This window comes from Pleurodeles waltl, chromosome 7 (genome assembly GCF_031143425.1).
Source record: "Pleurodeles waltl isolate 20211129_DDA chromosome 7, aPleWal1.hap1.20221129, whole genome shotgun sequence".
NCBI lineage: Eukaryota > Metazoa > Chordata > Amphibia > Caudata > Salamandridae > Pleurodeles > Pleurodeles waltl.
This window is the reverse complement of record NC_090446.1, coordinates 1,391,867,864-1,391,893,437: the sequence shown is the minus strand read 5'-3', so window position 1 is coordinate 1,391,893,437 and position 25,574 is coordinate 1,391,867,864. Positions and strand designations below refer to the sequence as shown.

Below are 25,574 nucleotides of genomic sequence, written 5' to 3'. Positions count from 1 at the left end.
TTGGGTGCTTACCGCCCACTAGTGTTGCTTAATTCAGGCTATAAAATACTCTCAAAAATATTGGCAGATCACCTCGCACCCCTGGTGCCCACTTTGGTGCACACAGACCAGAATGGTTTTGTTCCGGCCCGCACTACTTCATTGAAATTGCGAAGATGCTTTGGAATCCTTGAGTATGCACGGGAACAATGGCCTAGATCGGGATGCCTGGTCTTGGACCTGGAAAAGGCCTTGGAATCTTTGGAGTGGACTTTCCTGTTCGAGGTCCTGCCAAGGTATGGAATCGGAGGCTGATTCTTGCGCCTAATATGCCTTCTATACATGCTGTTGATTGCCAGACCTAAAACAGGATCCCTCATGTCTGATCCAATTGAAACATACAGAGGCACTTGTCAGGGCTGCTCCCATTCCACATTACTGTTCTCCCTGGCAATTGAGCCATTGGCGGCAGACCTACTTGCAAAGGGAAACGAATGTGGCATATCCCTAAGTGATGGCATTCATGCCATTTTGCTTTACACAAATGATATACTTATATACCTAAGAGACAAATGTTCAGTACCGGATATGCTGATGCATACCCTCTGTGAATACACAGATTTCTCTTGCCTGCGGGTTAACTGGACCAAGTCATGCCTCTTCCCATTGAACCCAACAACACCTAAGCCACATCTTACACTAGCTGGGACCCCCCTCACCTGGCAACCCACCACATTCAGATTCCTGGGAATTAGGGTGTACCACACACACACACACACTTATTAGACAGCAACGTCACACGTGCAGTCACATAGCTATGGACACAAATGTAATTCTGGAAGTTATTACCACTGACAGTAGCAGGACACATAGCCTTGCTTAAGATGTTTGCCCTACCTAGGCTCTTATATTATTTTGCAAACCTAACAATATACATTTCACCTCTGTTCTTCCGAGCTCTTGAGAGTGCACTTAGAGACTTTATATGGAACACGTCCCATTGCCCAGTGGCACTCTTTAAACTTTACCAACCGATCGACTGTGGCAGACTGGTAGTGCCAAACTTCAAGCACTATTATCTGGTATCCCGTTACAATGGGTGATGCACTGGCTAACTGGATTGAGGTTGTCGGATACTGCAGCTACAACACCTGCATGGGGGCAAACAAGACTATTGCACTTATTCCATCCCTGCACTAAGGCTCCCATACCCAAACCCACACTCCTACGTGTGGCATATCCTTGTTTTCGCCAAAGGATGTACCCTACAAGGGAAACGGCTGCATACGCACCTGCACTGGCTCTACTGGGAACACAGAGGGGGTATACTACCTCCAGAACTGGACTGATTTGATGGCACGAGGTGGGGCTACACACAGTGAGGGATTTATATGGAGACAGGAAACCTCTTACATATGAGTCTTTGATGGATGGAGAGGGACTCCAGCCCTGCCAATTTATACTATGTAACTCACTGATCAGAACACTGAGGAAGGAGTGGGGAGATATGACACAAGAGCTACCGATGCACAACACTCTCCAATATCTTCACATGCTTGGTCGTGGCAGGCAAACTTATTCGCTGGCTGGTGGTCTCTGCTCAAACATACGTCGCCACCACTCACGGCACTCCGCGCCCATTGGGAACGAGATCCTGGCAGGCCATGTACGGACAAAGTGTGGTCCACAGTACTCGAAGGCCCCATCTATGCCCCCTGCAATGTCCAATTCCATCTCATACAACTATACATTGTATACAAAGCCTATCTTACCCCTGTCAAAATCAACGGGTATTTCGACCACATGGACACGGAATGTTTTCAATGCTGCCTGGTAGATGTGGACCTCCTACACATGCTATGGTCCTGCCTTCAACTAAGCCGCTATTGTCAAGGAGTGAAACATCACTTGTCCCTTTGCCCTGGACGAGACATATTAATCACATGGGAGGCATGTATACTGGGCTTATTATAAAGGCAAAAAATATAGAATCACATCCCGATTCATAGACCTTGGCATCTTACTAGCCAAATGACTCATCACCTGCAGGTGGAAGTCACCTGATCCTCCACCAGTAACATCCTGGATACAGTCATTGATGGTGTGGGCGCAGGCTGAGAGCATTGCCCTGCATAGAGAAGATAATTTGGGACTCCATAAATACCTGAGAGCTAATGCCTGGGATGCTATTGGATCTGACTTTCATACCACATTACCCAACCCCACAGACACTACATTCGCGGCATCTACCGCTGAGCCCACAATGCCGGAAGAGGTACAATCTCCGGCCCTATTGCAGCTGAGCCCCATTAGGCGTTAAGTCAAGGCCAAACACCTTCGCACAACACACTGATTGACACCAAGAACGTCCACTGTTATGTCTAGCTTCCTCCTTATGATGTAAATAGCAATGTTTGGTGAAGAACATAGGACCTGCAGAAATTGGAATTAGGATATCCCGGAAGTTGTTTATATTAGTTATGTTGTTATGTACAAAAACAAACAGTTTATCTCTGTTGTTAGGCACTAAAGCCACACATGAGGTATTCAACTAGCAGAATACTGTGAAGTCCTCCTGTCGATCCAACCTTAATGTTAGGATGAAGGATCACACGCTTCTATCTAACAGAACTAACTTGATGGACTCAATACATGATACAAAAGTATATCCAATTGAAGCATATTCAACGCTGTACCACCAACTTCTTTACATGTTGCTAAACTCTGTTATATACTTCCAAAGTAGACTTCTGGCTAATGTTAAAAGACTAACAATAAACAGATTTAAAGAAATACAAAATAATTTTTTTTTAAAAAGGGCCTATTTCAAAGCGAGTGGGCTTGGAAGCAAAGTGGAGTTGCTGGACCCTCTGAAAGAAAAAAAAAGAAAATTAAAAGAAAGAATGTGTCTCAAAGGGGAAATGGTGGAGCAGGCGAAAGGAAGTAATTGCTGAGAACTGATGAGAGCAGCAGGGGGAGATAAAAGCAATAGGGGATCTGGATGGTGCAGTTGGTTTGTTAAAATTAAGGAAAAAAGCAGAGCTGGACAAGAGAAGCAGGGGAAACAACAGACTGATGAACATTGGAGGGGAGCATCAGGCAGAGCATGGAAGAGTGCATGTGTGAAGGCAGGGTCCGCTTTAGGGCGGTGTGACCTTTGCCACTGCACAGGAGCCCGGCTTGGGGGGCCGAGGAGAGCTGTGTGTTCTGAAATATCTTATGAATGTAAAAGTACCTGCAGCCAAGTTCTTTCTGTGTTCAGCAATTTTCAGGCAACAATAAAAATGGAAAATTAACTCCTGTGATTAATGTACCTGTTGGAGGTGAGATCAGAGTTTTGTCTAGTGTCAGTTTTAACTCATAATAAAGTAGTGCAGAGGGTTAAGGTGCCTGCTACAAAGGACACGTACCATGCAGATCACTGAATTGTATTTTATGTAGATAGCTCAGTGGGTTACTGATTTTGTAACAGAGATCCTTTTGTAAGTTGCAGTTCACAATTTACAATCCTAATAAATACAGTGAGGCAAGAACTGTCATCAAAGACCTGCATGTAAACTGCACAGTATATGTTATATTTTTCCCCAATCTTTCATTATCCTAATGTTACTAAAAAGGATTTGTTTGGGTAGAAATAATGTTTTATTTCTAAAGCCAATTACATTTTGACTCCTGTGTTTCTGCTTCTCCAGACCAAGTACTCTTACAATATACTGCCCACCAGTATGAATGACATGTGACACCTACAACTTGTAGTCCTCAGTGTCTTTTGTAACATTTCCTATAGATCATTGTAAACATGTATGATTCATTGTCTATGTATAAAGTGTGTGTGTGTTGTAAAGTGCTCTGACACCTTACACTGGTATGATTAGGCCTATAAAACAAAATAAATAAATCTGAGAGGGGGCTATTGAGAGCTCTAGGGGCACTTGTGGAGAATGGTATTGAGGGAATCTGTGGGGAAACAATTCGTTTGGGGGGGCAACAAAGATTGTTGCACTGGGTACCACCAGTGCTAAAACCGGCCTTGTATGAGGAGAAAGCTGTACATGAAGGAGAGAGCAAAAGAAAGCTGTTAAAAACAAAAAAAAAATTAAAAAAGTTTTCTGTTGTGGAGCAGTAGAAGGATACGAGTCGTCCAATTAAAAGAATGGTAAAGAAACTATGCTGCAGGGGAGGGACAAACACAAGAAGAGAATGGAAACCCACTGAATCGGATAGAAGCAAATGAGATTGACAAGAAAGCCAACCAGTTGTAAGCTTTGGACTGACAAATATTCTAAAGTAAGTATTGGTATTGTCCACAGTAGGTCTTTGACAACAGACACCTAAGGCTGCCTGTAGGAGACCTAATAAGAACAAGAAAACCAAACGGTATGGTGAGTAGGGAAGAGAGAGAATATGAAAGAAATTGGCAAAAGTGCAATGTCATAATCACTATTTTCATCTATTTTTGTTCACTGACATTGTTTGACACAAGTGTTTATCTTTTTTCTGGGTACAACCGCATTTGGAAGAAAGAGACAGGAGAAATAGAGAGATCAAGTGAGTTGCGCAAGATAAAACAATTTATTCAAATTGTAGAAGCTATGATTTGATTCTAGATGTTCAGGATCCACAGTCAGTAAATTAGCTGAACTACAACTCCTCACTCTTTATGGTATAACGTTATTTACAAGGGTGCAAGGTAAGCACTTATGCATAGTCTTCATCTCAGAAAAGAAACAGATAATTGCCTTTAGGATTGTTTTTTCTGCTTGAAAAATAATGACAAATATTTATGTTGAATATGGGTCTGTCGGTCAGATCTCACGTTAGGCCAGGGTTTTTTAGGTCTGGTCCAGAGGCAACTTCAGCAGTATGCCAGCTTTGTGTAATAAAAGTAATTCATAAATAAAAAAAATACATGAGTAGAGGGACGTTGGCTATCTCCCCCTTTCACCAAGTGGCCTTTTCAAATGTCATTCACATTTTGCTTTTGCCCACCACAGCATACAGTACTGAAAAAAAAAGGAACCATCAGCTTCAGCCATTGGCTCTCTTGCACTGGGAGTGACAGCATTTTTACTGATCACGTGCACATCCACTTAAAAAGTGCACTTGAATATCATGCTAGAAGGCAGATACTGTACACGGCAAGTGCTTTTCATTAATGTTTTTTATCCTTTTTACATCTGATTTGATAGTGCAGCTGTCTGGATACATATTGCTACCAATTCTTTAAAATATATAGAATAGGCTATGCCTCCACCCATAGGAATATTTCTCTGTCACCTCCTGCTTTTCACTGTTTGATGTATCAATCCACCCTCTGGGAAGTGCTTCCATTGTTATTAATGACAAGCTGTTTTACATTTGAGAAGTACGTACATACAGAAAGCATTCTTTTGTCAGCGGTGTCTGTCGCATAACTCAAGGGAAGGGGCATTGGGGGGTGTTGGGACGGAAACGAGGTAAAAATAAAAAAGCACTTACCTTGCCTCCATCCCTACTGCCTCTTGCCGCCTCGCGCTCCTCTTCTTCTGGTATCCCATCATTCACTGCTGGGCCACCAGCACAGGCTCCCCAGCAGTCCTTGTGCTGCTTTCATGCAAAACCTTGCATGAAAGCAGCACCAGGATTGGTCTGAGCGGCAGTGACTGCAGCTCAAACACAGCCCTGGAGTCTGTGCAGTTTCTCCAGTCCGGCTGTTAAACACAGCCAGGCTGGAGAAACCTAAGTGCGCATGTGTGTTTAGGTGGCCTCAGATGGCCGGCCAAACATGCATGCGCACTTAGGTGCACTCTCCTCTCCTCTCCCCTCCCATGGCCCAGCCCCGCCTCTCCCTGCACTGCTGGCTGTGCCAGAAGCAGAAAAATAAAACCATAGTAAACTATCGTTTTATTTTTCTGCTTCTGGCACAGCCAGTGGGGCGAAGGAGCCACCCCTGTCTTTTGTTGATCTTTTTCCCCAGCATTGGCAAAGCCTACAGTTCTGGCTATAACACGTGTAAACAGCATTTGCGCATGCAGTGAGTGCATGCAACAGCATTTGTTCATGACTGTGTTTGTCTTCATTAGCATATTAAATCCTGACCTTTGGTTTTGCCAGTGCTTGTTTTATTTGTTACGCCATCCTTGTGTGCTTAATCTGTCTTCTGACTTCAGAAATTCAAGCCAATAGTACCTTTCTTAGGCTTTCTTTACCCATATAAGAATCATATTTCCTGTGAAATGCCTGCTTGAAAGCACATGTAGTGTTCTATTAAAATAATATGGGTTGATTTTTTATTTTAACTTTGTATTACAGCTATAATGTCGCCATGGCTAGGCAGCAGTACGTTATTTTTGAGGCATGTGCTTACAATAAAAAAAACTATTCACATCAGCTTTCCAAGAACAGACCTATTTGCTTTGACAATGCTTGTTCTTAACTTCAAGTAGATATTATTACAATCTATATTTTTGATCATAACATTTGTCTAATAGATATTTTGGTTGGACAAATTAAACATTTCTTTATGCAACGCATGGTGCTGGAGAGGTGTGAGGGGGCGGGAGCTATTTTGTCTTATATCTGAGTTGGGTAAATCTCAGGTGTGGGAAGACCAAAGCTCGCTCAAGGTCACACCGGATGCCAGGGGCTGCATGGCCGAGTACAGTCACCCTGTTTTGATGCTCAAGGGCAAACCATTGTTATTCAGGGTTTACATCAGCTTACATGTGAATGATTGATTGTATTTTATTTTTATTTTTTAACTGTTTTCACCGCAGATTTTGCTAGGGCTGGGCTAGGGGCCGCCTGATGGCAGCCAGGGCCTGCGCGAGACCACAGGCAGTGACCGAGGGTGTCATGGCTGAAAATATGTGGAGCTTGCCTAGCTCGTGACTATAGTGTGCTCACAACGAGTGGAGAAGTGTGGCTCAGTGGAGAAGTGTGGCTCAATGGTTAGAGCGGCAGACCCTGAAGCAGAGATCTGGCTCAAGACCAGGGTTCAAGTCCTGCTTCGGCAGGTCTTGGGCTCAATTCCCCTTGACCAGATAATTCTCGCCTCGGTGCCTAATCTAATTCATGGGTGCAACTCTGGGCAATTGCTTGCTTAATCTCCACAACGGCCCCAACAGCGCTTGGATGCCTGGCTTCACCCTGGGGGTGCCCAGGAGTGGGCGCCTCACAGGGAAAAGCCAGGAGGGGTTCCATAGCGGTATGAGTACAGCGCCTTGAGAACCTAACGGGTGAGTAGTGTGCTATACAAGTGCTAATTTACATTTTACAACGTGCAAGTTGCTGCCCCCACTGAAACAACTCCCAAGGAGAAGGACAATCGCGATTAAGCTGATTCAACCAAGGCGTAGCCCGGTATATAGGATACTGGTGCGCGGTGATGGGAAAAGAGGCTGAGCATTCGCCTCGCGATGCCTTAAATGCTGTGTTTCCGGGCGCCACTCGGTGACATCACGGGCGACCCTCCTTCGTGGCTAAATTCATCTCGGGCGGTCTGGCTTTTATGTCCTCGTGGCCATGTGATAGCACACCCTCTGCACTGCCGAGCACATCCAGCATTTCCATAAAGCTTTAAAATTGTGGCTGTTCTCCTCTTAGGACTGCACAGCGCCTTGTTCTTTAGCTGAGTTATTACCGCACTTTACAACCTTCAATAATACACAAAAAAATATTTTTTGCAGGCAGTCTTTAAGTCCTATGCAATATAACGCAATTGCATATAGGAAATTAGGCCAAGGGTCTGGTTCACAAAGGCAAATTTACACCTGTGTTTGCTATCCACAAAGGCATTTTACTAGTAGTATCTTTACGACTGTGGTGTCTCCGTCCATACATCCAGATAGGACAGTCCTATCTTTTTATGTAGGGAGACTCCGCAGTCATACGGATACTACTAGCAAACTATCTTTGTGAATAGCAAACAATCGTGAACTTGCACAAAAGTCTAAGTATACATTTGTGAATCAGCCCCAAACGGTTTGTCGTAGATTTTTTAAATTAATTTACAACATTCCAGAGGTGCAGGTTCAGAAATAATCCGTAGGTTTTAAGGAGCAAGACTTGGGTAACTTACCTTACCCCTCGTAATATTAACCTGCACCTGTTAGAATTTTCATCCTTGGTGTGGTCTCCCTTAACTTTTTGCCTCTGTTCCCCAGGTTGTTGATGTGTGCTGGACTGTGATTTTACTGTTTTTGTTACTCTGCCAACCAGTGCTAAAGTGCAAGTGCTCCTTTACAAAATGTGTATGTAATTGGCTTATCCATGATTGGCATATTTGGTTTACTAGTAAGTCCCTAGTAAAGTGTACTAGAGGTGCCCAGGGCCTGTAAATCAAATGCTACTAGTGGGCCTGCAGCACTGGTTGTGCCACCCACATAAATATCTCTGTAATCATGTCTCAGACCTGCCACTGCAGTGTCTGTGTGTGCAGTTTTAACTATAAATTCGACTTGGCAAGTGTACCCACTTTCCAGGCCTAAACCTTCCCTTTTCTTACATGTCAGACACCCCTAAGGTAGGCCCTAGGTAGCCCCAAGGGCAGGGTGCAGTGTATGGTTAAGGTAGCACATATGTGTTTTATGTGTCCTGACAATGAAATATTCCTTAATTCGTTTTTCACTGTTGCAAGGCCTGTCCCTCTTATAGGTTAAAATGGGGGCTACCTTTAAATCTGATTAAAGTGTATATTCCCTTTGGGAGTGGATGGACATGTGGAGTTTGGGGTCTCTGAGCTCACAATTTAAAAATAGATCTTTTAGTAAAGTTGATTTTGAGATTGTGTGTTTGAAAATGCCACTTTTAGAAAGTGGGTATTTTCTTGCTTATACCATTTCTGTGACTCTGCCTGTTTGTGGATTCCCTGTCTGGGTCAGTTTGACAGTTTGACTGGTTGCACCTCACACTAGACAGTGACACAAAGGGAGCTGTGGTGTAGCCTGCATATCCTGATGAGCCATCTGTGCTAGGAGGGAGGGGAGGAGTGGTCACTCACACCTGAAAGAGCTGTGCCTGCCCTCACACAATACAGTCTCTGATCCCCTGGTGTGTGTCTGGGGCCAGGCCTGGGCAAGGCAGGATCTTGTCAACAACAGAGACTTTCCTCTGAAGTTTGCCTACTTCAAAGGCAGAAACGGGGGTATAAGTAGTGGACCCAAAACCCCAGACTTTTAGAATCTTTCTGGATCAAGAGGAACCTCTGCAAAGGAGAAGAGCTGGAGGAGGAGTACTGTCCCTTTGATGTGTATGTTTGCTGGGATGGCCTGCAGTTGCTGCTTCTGCCTTAAAAGAGAGCAAAGGGTGAACTTTGCTGTGTATCCTGCTTGAGAGAGTTCTCCAAGTGCTTGAAGTAGATCTTGCCTCCTGTTGGAAGTCTCAGGGATACCAAAGACTTGAGTTTCATCTGCCTGCAGCACTGGGAACTGTGTGTTCTGTGCTGTTCAAGAAGAACAACCACTGTGACGCCTCCAACGACGTCGCTGGCCTGCACCGTGACCTGCTGACACTACACGGAGCAGCACCTCCCCGCTTCACACCGCAACCCTGGTCTCACCGACGCTGCCACCAAGCCGCTGCTTGCACTGTGCCCTGTGGGCCCCGCACTCCGGCATTGCCTTGCTCACACCACAGCCTGGGCATCCCTGACGGAGACGCCACTCCAATCCAATCTACTTCAATCAAATCCAATCCCACCCACTCCACTCCAGTCCAATCCACCCCACTCTAATCCAATCCGCCACAATCAACCCCACTCAAATCCAGCCCACTCCACTCAAACCCAGCCCACCCCTATCAAATCCACCCTAATCAAGACTGCCCCACTCCAATCCACCCCAATCAAGTTCAATTCAATCCAATTCACTCCAATCCACCTACTCCACTCCAATGCAGTCCACCTCAAAGCAATCCACCACACCCCAATCCAATCCCCCACTCCAATCCATCCCACCACAATCCAGTCCACCCCACCCCAATCCTATCCCCCACCCCACTCCTCCCCATCCAGTCCACCCTACTTAATCCAATCGACCTCACTCCAAATCAATCCACCCCACTGCAACCCAGTCCAATCCACCCCACCCCACTCCAATCCACCCCACTCCATTCCACCCCACTTAAATCCAATCCACCCCACTCAATCAAATTCACCCCACTCAAATCCAATCCACCCCACCTAAGTGCAATCCACCCCACTCCAATCCACCCCACCCCAATCCAATCCACTCACACCCCACTTGAATACACCCCACCCCAATTTAGTCCAATCCATCCAATCCACCACACTCTAGTTCACCTCATCCCAATCCAATCCACCCATCCAATTTCAGTCCACACCACTCCAGTTGAATCCACTCCATCCAATCCACCCCACTTCAATCCACCCCACTCCAGTCCAAACCATCACACTCCAATCCAATCCACCCTACTCTACTCCAGTTCATCCCACTCTACCCCAATCCATTCCACTCCACCCACTCCAATCCACCCCAATACAGTTCCATCAACCCTACTCCAATCCATCCAGCCCACCACACTCCAATACACCCCACTTCAGTCCACCCCACTTAAGTCCAATCCATCCCATTCCAATCAAATCCACCCCACTCCAATCCACCCCACTCCCATCCACTCCACCCCATTCTAATCCTATCCAATCCACTCCAATATAATCCACCCCACTTCAATCCAATCCACAAAATCCAATCCACCTGACTACAATCCAATCCACCCCACTCCAACCAATCCAATTCACCCCACTACAAACCACCCCACTCTGAGCCAGTCCACACCAATCCAATCCGGTGCATCCCACTCCAATCCAATCCACCCCACCCTAGTTCTATCACTCCAATCCACCCACTCCAATTCATTCCACCCCATCCTCACTCCAATTCACCCCACTCCAAACCACCCCACTCTGATACAATCCCCACCAATCCAATCTGGTGCATCCCACCCCAATCCAATCCACACCACCCTAGTCCTGTCAATCCAATCCACCCACTCCAATCCAGTCCACTCGCCCCCATCCGATCTAATCCACCCAACTCCAATCAATCAACTTCACCCATTTTCAAACCACTCCACTCCATGCCATCCAGTCCACCCACTCCAAACCAAAAGACTCCATTTAATCCACCCTACTCTACCACAGTCCAATCCACTGCACTGTATTCCACCATAACACCTCCACTCCCCCACTCTATGCCACTCCGCTCTATGCCACTCCACTCTATGACACTGCATTCTATGACACTCTGCCACTGGACCACTGAACTGTAGTCTCCTGTACTCAACTCTACAATACTCCACTCAATGACGCTCTCCTCCAAAAAATCCACTCTACTGCCACACTTCATGCAACTGATATTTAGCCATGCTGAAGAGCAGCCACACTGGTGTACAATATGACAAAAACACATTGCAAAACCCAATAGCTATTTAATAGGCGAGACCTATTCGATTTGCCAATGCTTGTTCTAATTTGCATGCTTGCTGCTTTGTACAGCACACAGGAAAAAGTATTAAAGGCTAGTTTTTGTACTAAGAGGTCCCCTTCCAGAAAAAAAATTCTTACAGAATGCACACACTGTTGCACTATTGCACAAGGGTGTGAGTGTTGTCGCAAGGCGACCTTAAGTGTGAAAATGCATGGAGAGAAGAAAACAGCGCCAAATCTTAGTAGAAATGGCGCCGTTCTGCTTTCTCCCTTTCAAGCAACACAGCGCAGCTGCTTTAGTTGCTATGTTGGGCGAATGTTTCGTAAATCTTTGCTCGAGTTCTGTAGCATTGTATATTAACATTTTATCTCCGATCTGATGTGAACTCGGAAAGTGGCGGTTATATGGAGGGGATGTCCATTGGGGAAAAATTGAACCACTTGATACCAGTATTTTCCTGCTGGTCACTGTCGTCCGTAAAAGGAAGGCCCTAGCATTCAGTCCCAATTTCTAGATTTGTCCCATACATGGTACAAAGTCTTAAGCAGTGCTTTATTTGAGCCTGTGGTTTCCTGCCTGTGTGTGTGTGTGTGGGGGGGGGGGCGGTGGGGGGGGGGGGGGGGCTGAGGGAAGGGGGTGGCACGGCACTTATTTTTGAGTGCCGTACGAATTTTTCTGCATCAGGCTATTTACTGCGAGCAAAAGAACCTAATGGGAAATACGGAGGAAGAGGAAGACGGAAAAGCATCACAAAGGCAGAAAGCTGCAATAGTGAGCTGAAGGGGCAGAGAGTGGCTGTTAAAGGATTAAAGAGGCCCGAGATGGCTTTAGGAGTTAGCTGCCTCAGTGTTCTGTGCTCGCACACGTAATTGCAGCAGCCGCATGTTTCAGAGGAGAGCTGTGGGCACCGGCAAGATTTTATTGACAAATTAACCACTGCTCTTAAGCAAGTTAAACCTCCACTCATTCTTCACTACTTTTCAAAGTTTGAGAGTTGTTGCAAAATGACTCATTTGTCTTTGATTCTGGCCCAGCCCATCCCTAACATCCTCTACATTGTAGCTATACCAAGGAGAATCAGAGTAAATTCTAAAATCTGGACTGTATTAAATATCACAGATCCGTTCATGTTCACCCTTAACATGTTCTGTCTGATTCAATTCTCGGTGCTTGAGGTCTGCGGTTGTGTTATCTCAGTTCAGAGCCAGCAGGCGGCTCAGAGGATGTAAAATAGGTCAGAGCTGGTAAGATAGCTCAGTGAAAAGTCAAGGGTTCTCTGCTGATACTGGTGTGTCACCTGTAGGAGAAAAGTAAAAATCCCAGCACAGACAACTCAGCCTTATATCCTTCTAAGGCTGTAAAATCGAATGTCATTAGTTTCCATTAAGATCATCTGGTATAAGAGAAGCAAATCTGGGGCAATAAGTGTTATTTAACATGACATTTAATATAATAAGAAAGAACATTGGCAGATCAGACAAGGTGTTAGTGAAGTACATTTAAATAATCACTCTTCACAGTGTCCACCCTTGTACCCCATAAGACATCTCCCACCTTGCAATGCTCCTCCCTGGGCCAAGTCAGCAACGTACCTGGATTCCCCTGGACCGGCAGTAGGTTCTCCTGGTACCAACCCTGCCTGCCACCCCACAGAGCATTCTGTATATTCAGCATCTTCACTGTGTGTTGGGTTCCATCAACCCCCATGGAACGGAACCACAGGCCTCATGGAGAGTCGGGGTACAAGAGGCGTAGGCGCGACTGTCGGCTGGAAGGAAAGGAGAGAAAACGAGAGGGGGTCAGAGACAAGCGTATAAAAAGATGTCAGGGAAGTGTATCTGCGCCAGTGCCAAAAGTGTGGCCAAAAATATGGGTGACCACAGATGGTTTCTCTCCAAGGAGAAAGGTGGTAGCACATTATCCATAATGGGTACCACCCAGGTGTAGTCTCCAGAAATGAAATACTTGTGGGACTGGACCACAGTGGTCCCCATACTGAGGTATTTTGAGATGCACTTTGCATGTGGCATTGGTATGTGATTGATTTCGCCGAAAGATTTCAGGATGGGACTATATATTATTCTACCTTGAGTGTTGTTTGCTTAACTCCAGGATACTGAGCCCCCAGTTCACTCAGAGAGCTTCCCAGAGAAAACTTAAGCTGACACTGACTATTGTTCTCCAATTGCATAACCAGGCTACTCTCTTAGAGCACTTGCTCTCAAATTGTAGTGAAAGCAAGCAGTCAAGTCTCACCCCATGATATTGTAGGCAACTGGGAGCTCACATACGTGGTGACAGAATAATACTTATTGGGCTACTCACAAAAGTAAACTTGCATGCGAGTAAAACTACAGGTGTATGTTTACTCTTACTACTCTTACACTTTTGAGTACATTTACTACTTTTGGCTGTTCACCATTTACAAGTACAAAGTTACACAGAAATGTAAACTTTGGGGGTGCAGCCAGTAGAAACACCACATATGACCATAAGGTTACTACTAGTAGTGACTCTATCACCGTGTTTGACGTTTGGCACAATTGTACACTTTGCACTTGAAAAAGTGAATTAAAGCAAAATAAAATACATAAATGTGAAGAACGTGAATGTTCAGATTTTTTATATACCCCTATAATGTTTGGCCTCAACGGCACTGCAGAATGGTGCATTCAGGCTTTATCTATTGATGTTACTCTCAGAACAAAAGTACTTTGGTGTACCATCATTGTCATTGCTCAGAAAACAAAGTATCATTGCAACAAAGGCAAAAAAAACTTCCTGTGCATCGCAAAGGTAAAATGTGTCCCTCTGTTTGAACAGTAAGTATAATTGGTATGTATTAAAAAAATCTAGAATGCTGTGTGTGCATATCTGTGTGTGTGTGTGTGTGTGTGCGTTTGCGCACTCAACAGTCTTTAAGTGTGTGTGTGCATGGACACGTGTTTGAGTGTTGTGGCCACTGCCTATCCTGATAAAATGCTAACACTGGCACAATGGGGGTAACTGCAGCTGCCTGGGTTTTCTCGACTGGGTTTTCCCACTCACCGTTCTTCCTGCCAACAGAAGCCGCGCCCACCCCAGGACCTAATTAATTCAGGTTGCAGCACGACCACATCATTAAGCACTGAGACACCTAGCCTGCCACTTGCCTGTGGTTGCCAGCTCCTGCTTGTTCCAGACTGATCCATTGACACCGCAGTTGCCTGGCTTTTACCTCCAAAGTATTCCCGACCAAGTTTCCCGACTCACCGTTCTTCCCACCAACAGAAGCCCTGCCCACCCCAGGATCTACACAATGCAGGCTCCAGCATGACTGTGCAGCGGATGCATGCAGCGGGCATGCCGCTGGCACACCAAAGGCATGCCAAATGAAAGCCCGTATGCACCTGGACCGCGCTGAGCACCACAAACACTGGTCTTCCCTCCCACCGAAGATACACCATCACCAAGCTCTACACCCTGAGCCCCGGACACCGCAAAAAACACTGCCACTGAACCAACCCATGCTCACGTTAGGACCGCTTACCTGCACCCACTGCCACTTCACCTGCCACAGCACACACACCAACCCACCGACCAGTCCCACCCCGAAAACACTGCAGACACCACCTGAACAAAAACACCAACTTGCATGCACCCTTCTCAACACATGCTCGCTATGTAAGCATTCCACAGAATTAAGGGACCTCATCGCCACCATCGCACCAAGATTGACTTCCTCACCGAAACCTGGCTCAACCCCACATCTACCCCAAACATTGCCAAAGCGATCCCAACAGATATAAAATCATTCACCAGGACCTCACCAACAAGCCGGGACGAGGAACAGCCATCATCCACGAGAGACCATACAGTGCACCAGTACCACCGACAACACCACCACCCCCATGTAACATCTCAACTTCAAGATCCATATGGACGACAAAATAACCATCAGAGGCACCCTCACATACCAACCCCCAGGCCTGCGCTCCAGCTTCTGAAACACCATCGCAGACTTCATTGTGCCCCTAGCCTTAGAATCCACGGACTACATCTTCCTCGGCGACCGAAATTTCCACATCGACGACCCCAACAACAACACAGCACACCTCCTCGATAGTATAAGCAGGCTCGGCTTGACCCTTGTCGTCCCCATCCCTACACACACCACAGGACACATGCTGTATCCCATTTTAATCTCCAGCAGCAGTGTCAAATACAGCCACATCACAGAACTCACTTGGGCCGATCACTCTATTGGCCACTTCAGCATCTCTAGCCCCCCACCTCCACCCCCAAGATGATCAGAGCCCACCACCGGAGGTGGAACAGGGAATGGAAATCGTCAATGACTGGATCACCAATTGCGCCAACAGCATCCTCCCCACCATGAGCAACAACTAGAGAAAATACTCCAAAAATGCCAGCTAGAACACTCGAGAACACAGAACAGCAAAGCGAGACAACAAACAGCTGGAGAAGAGATGGCGCACCAGCAAGGATGCCTCCGACAGAGCAGCTTTTAAGACCTTCCTCAACCTGTACCGCCGCCAGCTGAGGGCAACAAAGAAGACAGCCTATGCCGCAAGCATTGAAACCAGCCCCAACACTAAGGAACTTTTCAGCATTGTTAAAGAATTCTCCAACTCGGCTGCCAGCGAAAACATCACACCCTCACAGGAGGTGTGCGACAACCCCGCCCACTTCTTCCACAGCAAGATCGCAACCATATACAGAAACTTCGAACCCCAACACACAGCTACGGACTTCCTCGATAGATACGCCACCACCGTAACCAACATAAACCACACACTGACCACCTGGAACATCCTCTCCACCCAGGAAATCACCTCCACCATGAAATTCATCTACTCTGGAGCTTCCACAGACCATCACATCTTCAACCTTGGAAACTAAACGATTGGCCAGGAACTCACTGCCCTGCTCAACAACTCTATCACCACAGCAACATTTCCTGACACGCCGAAGTCAGACCACTACTCAAAAAACCCTTTGTTGACTCCAGCAAACCCAAAAACTACTGGCCAATCTCCCTGCTCCCATTCCCAGTGAAAGGACTGGAAAAGATCACTGACAAGCAACTCATGACATACCTGGATCAGAACCAGCTACTCAATGCCTCCCAATCCATCTTCTGCAGCAATCGCAGCACTGAAACTGCCTTGATTGCAGCCACACAAGACATCTGAACCTTCCTTGACTGAGGAGAAACAGCAGCTTTGATTCTCCTTGACCTCTTGGCAGCCTTTGACACCATATCCCACCACATGCTGATCGAAAGACTCCACCACATCGGCATCCAAGCTGAATCACTCAGATTTATCACCTCCTTCCTCACCAGAAGAACCCAGAGGATCCACCTCCCACCTTTCAACTCTGAACCAAAGGAGATCACCTGCGGTGTCCCCCAGGGCTCATTCCTCTGCCTCACTCTCTTCAATGCATATATGACCCCGTTGGCCAACATCATCAGATCTCACGGTCTCAACATAATTTCCTATGCAGATGAAACCCAACTCATTCTCTTATTCACCGACCACCCCTCCACCTCCAGAACCAACTTCCACAGATGCATGACAAGCGTCGCTGACTGGATGAAGAACAACTGCCTGCAGCTGAACACAGACAAGACGGAAGTACTGATTTTTGGCAATAGCAGTAACACATAGAACAACTTCTGGTGGCCATCAGACCTAGGACCCGCACCCACTCCCTCTGACCATGCCAGAAACCTCAGAATCACCATTGACAACAAGCTCACCATGAAATCACAGATCAACGCCGTCTCCTGCACCTACTTCCTTACTTTGCACATACTACGTAAGATCTTCAAGTGGCTACCCCTACACACAAGATGCACAGTGACACAGAACCTCTTTACCAGCCGACTAGACTACGGCAACGCCCTCTACGTAGGAATTGCGCACACCTCCTACAGAGACTTCAGACCATACAGAATGGCACAGCCAGACTCATCCTTGGGCTTCCCCGACAAACCCACATTACATCCCACCTAAGGCAATTCCACTGGCTTCCCGTACATAGGAGATGCCAATTCAAGCTGCTGGCCCACGCAGACAAGGCTCTACACAACCAAGGACCCGCGTATATTAGTCACCACCTGAACTTCTACCAACCGTCGAGAGGATTATGCTCTGTCTCCCTTTCACTTGCCCATACTCCCCACATATACTGAAGCAGAAGTTGAGGATGCTCCTACTCTCACATTGCAGCACAAACCTGGAACAGTCTCCCCACGCACCTCTGGACCATCACCTCACTTCCGGAATTCCAAATGGCCCTCAAGACCTGGCTGTTCAAATAAGCCTCCAGTACCTGCAAGCGCCTATCGGGTGATTAGCTGTGCTTTATAAATGCTGATTGATTGATTGAACTCTTGGTAACTCATGGCCATTCATGGCATGATGCCACACCTGGTAAAATGCTGCCCCTCATAATAGTGATATTTCTTGCCAATCTGTGGGTATTTATGGCATGATGTCCACAATTGCTAATATGGTGGCACTGGCTGAATGGTAATCATTTTGGCCACTTTAATGCATGGTTCAGAGAAATGTGCACAAACAATAATGCACTTAAATCTGGTTTCAGCAAGTATTTATCATTGCACATCTGCACATCACCAAGGACCAGATGTATCAAGCCCCCAGTTTGCATTTCTGAAATAGCGAATTTTAAGAAATCGCTATTTAAAAAAAGCAAAATGGGATGTATCAAATTTGCTAGTCGGTAATAGCGATTTCTTAAAATCTGCAAATGCTATTACCAGGCACGGCCCGTCCTCTAGGGTGGAGGGGGGACGCCCCCCCACCTTTTGCCCCTCATGAAGAGTGTCTGTTAGGCTGAACAAAGGTCAGCCTGACAGACACTCTTCCTTTTCAGCTCAGATAGCGAGGCAATTTGCGCAGACTCCTGGCTGCCTGAGCTGAACTTTGCTGGGCTGAGGAGGTCACAGCTCCTATGGGCGTGACCTCCTCGGCTCAGCAAAGGTGCCTCAAGGCCCTCCCCTAGGTGACGAGGAAAGCGTCGCCCATTGACTTCGACCTGGGCACTTCAGGTTTAAGACCTGAAGCGCCCAGGGCGAGTGTCAATCAGTGACACTTTGTCACAGAGTGGGGTCAGCAGTCTCACTGACCCCATCCCACTCTGTGATGAGGCCCTCCTGGGACCTCGAGGCTGAAGGTAAGTGTGTGTGTGATGTTTTAAAATGAATGTTTGGTGCGTGCATGCATGTTTGAATGTTATGAGTGTTGTTAATGGATGTGCTTGTGTGCGTGCGTGTGTGTGTGAAAGAATGAGTGTGTGAACTTTTAAAATGAATGTTTGGTGCGTGCGAATGCTATGAGTGTTGTTAATGGATGTGCGTGCGTGTCTGTGTGTGAAAGAATGAGTGTGTGTGTGCTTCCCGCCTGCCCCCCTCCCTCCTAAACCTGCCCTCTGGCTATTACCGAATCGAAATTAGAGAATGCGACTCCATTCATCCCTATGGGCCTGTAGGCCCATAGGTGCAAATGGTTTTGCATTTCCCAATTTGCAAATTCCAGTTAGGAATTTGCAAATTAGGTAATGAAAACCCCCGGGTGTTGGGGGCCTAAGGCCCCCTCTGATGCACCCCAAAAAAATATTTGCGGACATGTGAAGCGCACACATGCCCTAGGGGCATGTGTGCGCTCCATGTCATTTTTTAAAATGCATTTATAATGCATTCTTAAAAATTGCACATGCTTACCACCAAACTTGAGTTTGTGGTATTTGCATTTCCTAAATGCCCAATTCGCATTTAGGAAATGCTTGATACATGTGCTTTGGAAATCGCAAATAGGAATTCCCTATTTGCGATTTCCTATTTAGAGAATCGCAATTTGCGATTCTCTAAATGGGGTCGCAATTTTAAGGAATAACTATTTTTGCGATTCCTTAAAATTGCACTGCGAATGCCTTTCATACATCGTGAAAGGGAGTTTTGCATTCACAAACGGCCAAATTTTGCGATTTGCACCATTTGCGAATGCAAAAAAGTTTGATACATCTGGCCCCAAGTGATTTGTTTTCATCCTAATAAAATCCATGTTTGCATCACACTTCAGAATTACAAAAAATTTGCTTCATTTGTGCTTTCTTAACTGCTGATATATTTTGCAATATTTGTACAATTATTTACAAGTATTTAAAACTGTTGTGTGTTAAAAACTGACATCATATATTGTTTCACATTCCCTGTACCTCAGCAAGATTGTCAGATAATTCACTTTACAAAATCCCCTAACTTTAAACACTAATATCCAGGTTAAAACAAGAAGCAGCAATTTGTCAGTAGATACATCTCGACATTTGACCTCTGTCTTTGAAGGCACATCAACTGGGACAAGATTGAATCAAAATGTAAATCAATCTTTATTGTTCATTCACTTCTGAACTCCTGCATGGTTATTTTGTGGGTGCTGTAGCCTCACCGCACCTCCACTCCCAGGGCCTAGGTACACAATGATATATGTGGGCTGCAGTGTACGTTTACAACGCCTACATAATTGGTTTTACAAGCATGTTTTCGTGTTATGTTATGTTATGTTTTATGTTATGTTATGTTATGTTATTTTATGTTATGTTATGTTATGTTATGTTATGTTATGTTATGTTACAAGGATTTGTAAAGCACAACTAATCACCCGAAGGATATCTGGTGCTGGATCAGGTGTGAAAGTGGTATGCAGGGTCTGAGTTGAAGAGCCAGTTGATCAGGTCACTGCTTGACTATTGTAATAGTCTCCACCAAATACCTGTTCAAACAATTGCAGGCTGTGCAAAATGCTGCAGTCAGACTTTCTCTTAAATTGCCCCAGCGATGTTCCACTTCAAAAGGTTTAAGGGACCTCCACTGCGGACCTGTGGAAAAGCAGATTTTGGGTCTGATTTAGATCTCAGCGGATGGAATGCTTCATTGCAAATGAGGCAGATATCCTGTTCGCTGTATTATCCTCTCCATAGGATATAATGGGATCGTAATATGGCGGACGGGATATCCGTCACTTTTGTGACCGAGTATTCCCCTTCGCCAACATCTAAATCAGGCCTTAAATTTAAATCTCTGACCATAGTTTGTATAGCTTTTCATGGAACTGTCCCCAAATTTCTTTCTAACCACTTTGTTCCTTACTGTCTCCACAGAGTCCTAAAATCTGCCAGTAACACACTATTGCAAATTACAAATTTATGTTACAGGTCGGAGGAGGAAAATCCTTTTCCATACCTGGAACAAAGGCTTGGAATCAGCTTCCTCTTTTTCTGTGACAAGCGAAAAATCATGCCACTTTCAGAAAGTTGTTTGAAACTTTTTTCTTTTCCCAAAATCAGTGTACCACCTAATGGATAGTGAGCTGTGACAATTATCCAGTTTCAGGGATCGAGGCCCCAGATGCTCGGTTTTCTGAGGTGATTGCTGCACTTTACAAGTGATCCTTTTCATTTCATTTAATTTCATTTCAAATGTAACACTGAGAGGGAGGGGGACAATTGCTTTGGTAACTAAGGCCCTTATTACAACCCTGGCGGTCGGTGTTAAAGTGACGGTAATACCGCCAACAGGCCGGCGGTAACAAATGGGATCATGACCATGGCGGAAACCACCATCACAGACAACCACTTTTACACTCCGACAGCTACGGCGGTAGCAACAAACACCGCGGTGGTAACCGCCAACAGACAGGCGGAAGACAATGTACAGCCCACACTTTTACAAGGCACCAATCCGCCAGCTTTTCCGGGGCGGTACCAAAGCCATCAAAAGCACGGCGGAAACAGTACACAGAAGGGAAACCACTCACCTTTCGACACCCAAGGAAGAACTAGGACGCCATGGATCTCGAATTGCAGATCCTACCCATGTTGCTGTATCTATTAATACACCACGAAGTGGAAAGAAAGCGGCAATGACGACGGTGAGTACTGTACCTAGCACACAGGGGAGGAGGGAAAAGAGAGTGACACACACACGCGACACGCAACACCCCCACCCCCCACCACAACAACATACACACACACATATCCAACAACATCACAGATACACCCGTCACCCCCTGGAAGAACGCAAGGACAAAACAAAATTAGTTTAACTAGTGTTATATTGGAACAATCAGATAGATCAAGAGAACAGCAAATAATCATTAAACACAAATATTTACATCAAGTACACAAGTCCGTACACTGTCCCATGAAATGTCCGTGGACCAGTTGTCCCAAAAAGCATGGGCGAAGCTGACACATGACACCTGCCTCAAAACGGAGAGCAGGGGCATCAGGTAGAAAAAAAAACAGGCACCTCAGGGTGGAGGGGAGGGGTGGCACCTCAGCCGGATGATGGTACGACGCCACTGCTCCTCGAGAGGGCTCCATGCCCACTGCTTGGTCCTGGGGAGTGCAAAGCCACAGTCTCTCAAGTGGGTGCACTGCCCACTTCTTGGCCCTGGGAAGTGCAAAGCCACAGTCTCTCAAGTGGGTGCACTGCCCACTGCTTGGTCCTGGGGAGTGCAAAGCCACAGTCCCTCAAGTCTCTCAAGTGGGTACACTGCCCACTGCTTGCTCCTGGGGAGTGCAAAGCCACAGTCTTGCAAGTGGGTGGTTTGCCCACATGCTCTGGAGGGGGCTTTGTGCCCAGGGTGCTTCATCCTGCCAAGGACTGGGTGAGTGGATGCATTTCTCCACTGGTTCTGGAGGGGGCTTTGTGCCCAGAGTGCTTCTTCTTGCCCAGGACTGGGTGAGTGGATGCATTTCTCCACTGGTTCTGGAGGGGGCTTTGTGCCCAGAGTGCTTCATCCTGCCAAGGACTGGGTGAGTGGATGCATTTCTCCACTGGTTCTGGAGGGGGCTTTGTGCCCAATGATGCTGCACCGGGGGTGTGGCAGTTGACATCCTCTCACCTGGGTGTCTTAGCCACGCGATGTACCTGGAACAGGTAGCATGATACTCCATGGAGGCAGAGCCACACTCCATCCTGCGGCGACTTAGGCTGCCAATTGCTGGTTCGTGTCAGTGCTGGAGGTGGTGTCTCAAGTGGCGTGTCCAGGGTCCAGGACGTCACCTGCAGACTCTGACGGATGCCCACTGGGGATAGGGCTTACGTCCGACAGAGTAGCATCGGTGTGCACGTGGCGGTGCTGATGGTGGTGCAGGTGGCGGTGGCTGCGGCGGAGATGCTGCCAGTGCTGGCCATGGTGCAAGTGACTGTTGTGGTGGATGGAGACACATACCGTCTTCGGCAGCCTCGGATGGCTGATCCTTGGGGAGGATGCTGCAGCCTGACGTTGTGGCAGCGGTGGTGCAGGTGGCGGTGCAGGTGGCGGTGCAGGTGGCGGTCGGAGCAGCAGTGGTGACTGTGGTGCAGGTGGCTGCCATCCCTGATGATATGGTGGTCACCAGCCCCTCACCAGGAGACATTGTACCCTGAGGAGACGTGCTCTTTGGCTTGTGGCCCATCCCCATCTTGACAGTCACTGCAGGGACCTTGGCACTGTCCTCTCGGTGTTTGGGCGAGGCCTTGCTGGGTGGGTGGTGTGACTTTCCCCTGCTGGAAGCCAGCCCCTTTTTGACCTTTGCAGGTGGTGGAATGGTGTGCTCCATCTTATCTGTCAGTGGCACACTGGCAGCTCTGATGGGTGCCCCCTTCGATCATATCGGACTAGCAGGGACCACAGCGGATGCAGATTTGGTGGCTGAGGTGCTGGGCTGGGATCTAGACATCCGGACGGAGGGGAGGTGTAGGGAAGAGGTTAATGTTAGATAGGAAAAGTTTTTTAGACACACTGGGACAGGAAGATGGAGGGGGTGTGGGAGTAGAGGAAGAGGTAGTGGTTGTAGGAGGTGTACGTCTGCTGAGTTTGGGTGAAGGTGCATGGGCTGGAGGCTGTTGTGAGGTGGATGGCTTTTGAGTGGGTGTGTGCCTGCGTTTGTGTACTTTGGGAGGAGGGCTCACAGACACACTGGGAGAGGACACAGGGGACGTGTGAATGGTAGTGGGGGTGGTGATTGCACGTGAGCGGTGTGTAGTGATGGGCATGCTGGTGATGAAGGCAGTGGCTGATGATGTAGTGCATGCAGGTGTGAGTGGAGACGAGACAGGAAGGGAGGTGGAGGACGTGGAGAAGGGGGACACAGTGGAGTGGATGTTGGTATGTGTGCATGGGTTTGGTGCTTGTGTGAGTGCCTGTGGGATGTGTGGTGCTTATGTTTTCCTGAACCACTTTTGTGTGTTGATGTGTGTGCATGCTGCTCTGATGGTGTGCTTGGGATAGGCTGATGTAGAGGGGATTGGGTCTCGGTAGTGGAAGTTGGAGGGGGGAGGCTGGACACAGGGACAATGGCTGCCATCAGTGCTGAGTCCAGAGCCTGAAATGCTCTATGTTGGGCCGCCACACCAGAATGAATGCCCTCCAGGTATGCATTTGTTTGCTGCAAATGCCTCTCGACACCCTCAATGGCATTCAGAATGGTTGACTGCCCAACAGTGAGGGATCTCAGGAGGTCAATAGCCTCCTCACTGAGTGCAGCAGGGCTGACTAGGGCAGGGCCTGAGGTGCCTGGGGCGAAGGAGATGCCCACCCTCCTGGGTGAGCGGGCACGGGAAACTCGCTGAGGGGCTGCTGGAAGGGCGGTGCTGGTAGGGGGGTGGCAGCTGTACCTGTTGTTGGGGCGGCCACAGAGGTGTCCGCCACCACCAGGGAGCTTCCATCAGAGGAGGAGTCGCTGTCGCTGGTATCCCCTCCTGTCCCCGCCGTGGAGCTCCCCTCGCCCTCCGTCCCACTAGTGCTTTCACCCTCCGTGGATTCACCCTCCTGGGCCATGTGGGATGCAGCTCCCTCCGTCGCTGTTCCTCTGCTCCTCCGGCAGATGATGCTAATGCACACAAGGACAGGGTGACAAAACAAGAAGGGGGAAAGACAGAGAACACACATGGTCAATGCCAGCAACACCACTACTGTTGGCGGACACAACACACGGGGAGCAGCCCTATGCACTAGGCCATGCACTACCAGTTAGTAGGAAAGTCACCAGGCCATGGGGTACAATGCCTAATGCCATTAGCTGCTCACCTGGAACCCACAGGAGCCTGCCCAGTAGTAGATGCCCACTAACACTATTGGGGTTGGAGTGCCTCAGAGCCTGCCAACAAGGTACCTACACTGCCATGTTCACCCTGGCCTAGGGGCACCCACAGCCCACATCCCCCACCCAGATACTTCCTAAAGCGCGCAGAGTCAGCTTTATGACACTGTACACACCCCCTTGTGGCTGCTGTGATGGCCTCAAACGCCCATCCAACTCCGGATAGGCCACCGCCAGGATGCAGAACATCAGGGGGGTCATGGTGCGACGGGCACCCCTTCCACGTTGGGAGGCCAGCCCCAGCTGGGCCTCCGCCGTCTTCTTGCTCCAGCGGCGCAGGTCCTCCCTTCTCTGGCGGAAGTGGGTGCTTCGTCTATGATAGACCCCCAGGGTCTGCACTTCCTTGGCGATGGCACGTCAAATACCCTTCTTATGGTGGGCGCTGACCTAGAGGAAAGGTACAGGAGGAAAGGACATTACTCACCCATCCGGCCGTCAGACTCATTGCCCACCAGTTCCCAACCATGCCCTGACGCACATACACTCACCATCCTCACATGCAGCCCTCAGCCCCCCCCAACATGTATTTTCCATCCACACCACTCCAAACAGGCATTGCCCACGCATCATGCTCACAGTGTACTCAACTGTTTGTCTGGAGGACCGTAGAGTAGCGTGTACATGGGGAGGACCCCATCCACCAGTTTGTCCAACTCTTCAGCGGTGAAGACAGGGGCCCTTTCCCCAGACATTCGAGCCATTGTCGCTTTCAGACTGAGGTCACAGCAGCACTTGCAGTGTAGGTCCTCTCCTGTTGAAGGTCAGGTATCAAGTGAGTGAACAAATAGAAAATGGCGGTCACATCCGCGGCGGTGCGTACCGTCAACGCAGGCGTACATCGCCATTGGCTTCTGGAACCCATATGGCCCAATTATAACCAATGCGGAATTACGCAGCGGTTTTTGACCGTCTACCGCGACGCAGCACAACGCCAGCGCAGTTACCTCATTTCCCCTTGTCCCTCCTCACAAGTCAGGCAGCCGCCAT

The 25,574-nt window shown here is 47.7% G+C and overlaps 1 protein-coding gene across 1 annotated transcript in view; it reads right to left on the bottom strand.

Annotated features, from left to right (window-relative positions):
• LOC138246401 (paired box protein Pax-6-like) overlaps window positions 1-25,574 on the bottom strand; it is a 151,644-nt gene that overhangs the window by 54,050 nt on the left and 72,020 nt on the right. Inside the window, exon 3 of the mRNA XM_069200986.1 lies at window positions 12,998-13,173. Within this exon, the coding sequence (XP_069057087.1) occupies window positions 12,998-13,112 (115 nt within the window). The 5' untranslated portion in view covers window positions 13,113-13,173. The remainder of the gene's footprint in view (window positions 1-12,997; window positions 13,174-25,574) is intronic.